This window comes from Carya illinoinensis, chromosome 16 (assembly GCF_018687715.1).
Source record: "Carya illinoinensis cultivar Pawnee chromosome 16, C.illinoinensisPawnee_v1, whole genome shotgun sequence".
In the NCBI taxonomy this organism is placed as follows: domain Eukaryota; kingdom Viridiplantae; phylum Streptophyta; class Magnoliopsida; order Fagales; family Juglandaceae; genus Carya; species Carya illinoinensis.
The window spans coordinates 26,649,901-26,654,031 of record NC_056767.1 but is presented as its reverse complement, the minus strand read 5'-3'; the positions used below and the strand labels follow the sequence as shown (position 1 = coordinate 26,654,031).

The window sequence follows — 4,131 nt, the reverse complement described above, 5'->3', positions numbered from 1 at the left end:
ATGATTGATATTTTTATATGGTTAGCGTATTCATGGTGATCTCCCTCATTGTTGTTATAAACCCACTATATTCATCATATGTTTCCATCAATCATTGTCATGGGACGTGGTTTTCTTCGTTAGCTTTTTCTGACGTCTAGGAGTCTTGTTTCGTTAGGAGCCTCCCACGTACCTACCCAACTTGCTTACAAAATCCACACAAAAACTTCAAAACTTAATAATAATTTTTTAATTTATAGACTTATAGCGGCGGCCGGCACTCCATTTTGTCACGTGGAACAATAGATGGAAAAATAAAGCACACACATATGCATACATACATTCCCTCTTACATTGAATCTTCCAAAATAGTGGGGCCCAATGTCTCATATCCTGCCACCTTCCCTTCCCTCTTATCCACTCACTGCCACTACTCCTTCCTCCTACTTATTTATATCTTAACTACTCCCTGTGGCCTGTCTATCCAAACCGACGCCATCAACTCCCATGGCTGTAGTTCGAGATCGTCGAAATCTCAATCTCCGCCTCCCCATATCCGATCTCTCTGACCACCGCCCTCGATTCCCTTTACCCCTTCCTCCCAATACTATCACCAATACTGCCACCTCTGCTGCCATCTCCGTCTCCGACCTCGAAAAGCTTCAAGTCCTTGGCCATGGCAATGGTGGCACCGTCTACAAGGTCCGCCACAAACGCAACCACGATGTGTACGCCCTCAAGGTCGTTCACGCGGACTCGGACCCCACCCTCCGCCGACAGGTTTTTCGGGAGATGGAAATCCTCCGACGCACCGATTCTCCCCATGTTGTCCGCTGCCATGGTATATTCGAGAAGCCATCTGGCGACATCGCGATTCTCATGGAGTACATGAACTTGGGTTCCCTCGACTCGCTGCTCAAGACCCATGGTACTTTCTCCGAGCCCAAGCTTGCCGACGTTGCGCGCCAGGTTCTGGAAGGCTTGAACTACCTCCATGGGCACAAGATCATCCACCGTGACCTCAAACCATCGAATCTCTTGGTGAACGATGCGATGGAGGTTAAGATCGCCGATTTTGGAGTCAGCAAGATTATGTGCCGTACGTTGGACGCGTGCAACTCCTACGTCGGCACCTGCGCCTACATGAGCCCCGAACGTTTCGACCCGGATACCTACGGCGGGAACTATAACGGCTACGCCGGTGACATATGGAGCTTGGGGCTGACCTTGTTGGAGCTGTATTTGGGTCATTTCCCCTTCCTTCCGCCGGGTCAGAGACCCGACTGGGCGGCCCTGATGTGCGCAATCTGTTTCGGAGAGCCGCCGAGCTTGCCGGAGCAGGCGTCGGAGGAGTTTCGGAGCTTCGTTCAATGTTGCTTGCAAAAGGAGTCCAGTAAGCGGTGGACGGCAGCTCAGCTTTTGACCCACCCGTTTGTTTGTAAAGATCCGAGATGATGATTTTGTTGGATCGGTTTATGGATCGGACTTCCGGATCTGACAATTTTGGACTCCGGCTTCTAATTTTATGGCAGTCGGCTCTCTGTACATTCTTTCAAACTCTTGGAAGCTTCTGTTGCTTGTAGCACTGAAAGAAACTACTTTTTAGTTCTATGGCAATCAGCTGTTACAGAATAAAGATATCCATAAATTTTCCTTCAATTTTAGCATTTATCAAATGAATTTTCACTTATCTTTATCATGTTAAAATAATTAACAAGAGATAAATTCACTTTAATTCTATATAAGAAATAATTTATATAGTTTTAAGCTATATGAGTCTCACGCAATCTATTTTAAAAAAATGAAACTCACGAACAAGAATTTAAAAAAATGAAACTCACGAAGATACGTCAGATTTATATTCCTTAAACTGTATTTAGTATTACTTTTAACTGTTTTATTAATAAAAGTAGACTCTTATCATATATAGATATCTAAAAGTATATGACTAATTATAGAGCCTAGAATATAAGATAAATATTTAAAATAATTTTCAAACATCTATAACTTTTTACGGGAATATGAAATAAGAATATTCACTTTAAATGCTTAAAAATGGAATAAAAAATCTAAAAAATAAAAAATATATATATTTATCATTATATATTTTCTTCTAAGAATTTGTATCCACATTATCCCCTAATAGAAGAAATCAAGAGTGGTGCGCCGTATAGTTATTTTGAAAATAATAATTTTTATTATTAAAAATTAATTTTTTTTATTTAAATTTCATATTTATTTATTTATTTTAAAAATAATTACACAATTATAACTATTATTTCTCTTCATACATAACAAGTGTACATTTCATGACAGATTCGACATATACATGCATACAAACATAAAAAGGCAAACACTTTTTACATACCCTTTACAGAAAAAATGAAATTGAAGATCTCTATCCTCTCCACAAAAAGGCAAATGTGTCCAGATCAGTATATGATCAGCATGAGGATGGATGCATGAACCTTCACAAAATAGTTGCATTCATGCAGATCACATCATGGGTAATCTTCTTTCATTTATATAAAAAATGTTTTTTGTTTATAAAAATGTGATCGATTACATCCATGTGCTATATATTTTTTAATAATTAATCTATCATGACGTGTTATATGGATATTTTTCCCCGTAACATGAGGAGAATTAAATGTTAATTTTTATTAAAAATATTGTCAATCTCAAATGTATCGACTGATAAGTTTAATTTTAAGTGAGTTTCTATTTAATTGATTAATATTAGAATTAAGTCTCTTAAGTGATTAAATAAATACAATTAGCATTACTTGTCATTTAATTAGTAATAGGTTAAATTATTACTTCTATTGTTAAGTGATTTAACGTATCACTTAAAAATGTACATCAACCTCAATTTATGAATTTATCTTTATGAAATATTGTTGTAGGTGTTGCATTTCTATTATTAGAAGAGAATGCTATTTACTATCTCAATTCTTATCCTTCCATGATGTAGCATTAGATGATTGGAGACTATTTATTATATTTTACTTGTGAACCTATCATCTAATATTATATCATGAAAAGATGAGACAATGAATGTTGAATAAATTTTTTCTTATTATATTTATTCTTCTCATCAACTCCTTAACCCATTTTATACCCCACACCTTACGTGGCCGTTAGACTGAATCACTGACCAAATGAGGATAAGTAGAGAGAGGGAAGAGATAGAAAGAAATGAGTTTTGATTGAATAGGTAGGGGTAGTTGAGGAAGAGGGTATCTAAGAGAGAGTTCTTGATGAAAGAGAGAACTCGATGAGAGAGAGAGGGTGGAGATTCGTTGAAAGAGAATTGGAGAAGAGAGAACTCGATGAGAGAGAGTGGTGTTCGATGAGAGAGAGAGAGCTTGAGGAGAGAGAGAGAGCTTGAAGAGAGATAGGTAGATGAGAGAGATGGCAATGATAAGTCTGACATTATAAAAAAAAAATGTGTGGAGTGTGAGAATGAATAGTGGCTGATATTTATCACATCTCATATTATTAATATACCATAAATATGAGTTTCTTTTCTATTTTTGGGCCAAAAGATGGTGTTTCTGCATAGCATTGATCTCATGAAACATTTTCAAAAGAAATATAGGTTGGATTATTCGATCGAGTTAGGCACATTCAAATCCTAACCTCTTTGTTTTGTTCATCAATTTCCGTGCACCTTGATTTGGCCAAACAATTAAACAAATTTGTCAATGAATTGATCATGAACGTCATTTGACTTATTAATTTAGGCATGAGCAAAAGGTGACCATTGATTTTAATTTTTAGGTTTTGTAAAATAAGTCAAGTTTGTACATAGCTTAAAATATTTGACTCATTAATTTGGTATGTCACGACTTTCCGGTATTTTGGTGTAGAATAATAGCTACCTTCATTTATCTCTATGTAATATAATTTTTAATCTCCTTTAGATTTTTTTTTTTAAATTTTTTTCCAAAATATTTGGTGTTTCAACTTCATGTTGAAGTTTTAAACAATGCTACATAAATTGAAAGTATTATATATCTGTATTTTTACACTACCTAATAATTATTTTATAAATTTAAACATGTAAATTTTTTTTTTTATTACTAAGCGTGAAATTAAAAGGGAATGAAAATAGTGTCCTGATTCACGTCTTAATTAATTTTGGATTGG

General features: G+C 35.7%; 1 protein-coding gene across 1 annotated transcript; it reads left to right on the top strand.

The window, feature by feature from the left end:
• The first annotated feature begins 445 nt into the window (after nt 1-445).
• Nucleotides 446-1,638, top strand: LOC122298364 (mitogen-activated protein kinase kinase 9-like). The gene has a single exon (XM_043108085.1). The coding sequence runs from the start codon at nt 487-489 to the stop codon at nt 1,432-1,434; it is 948 nt and encodes a 315-aa protein (XP_042964019.1). The 5' UTR covers nt 446-486; the 3' UTR covers nt 1,435-1,638.
• Nucleotides 1,639-4,131: the final 2,493 nt, after the last annotated feature.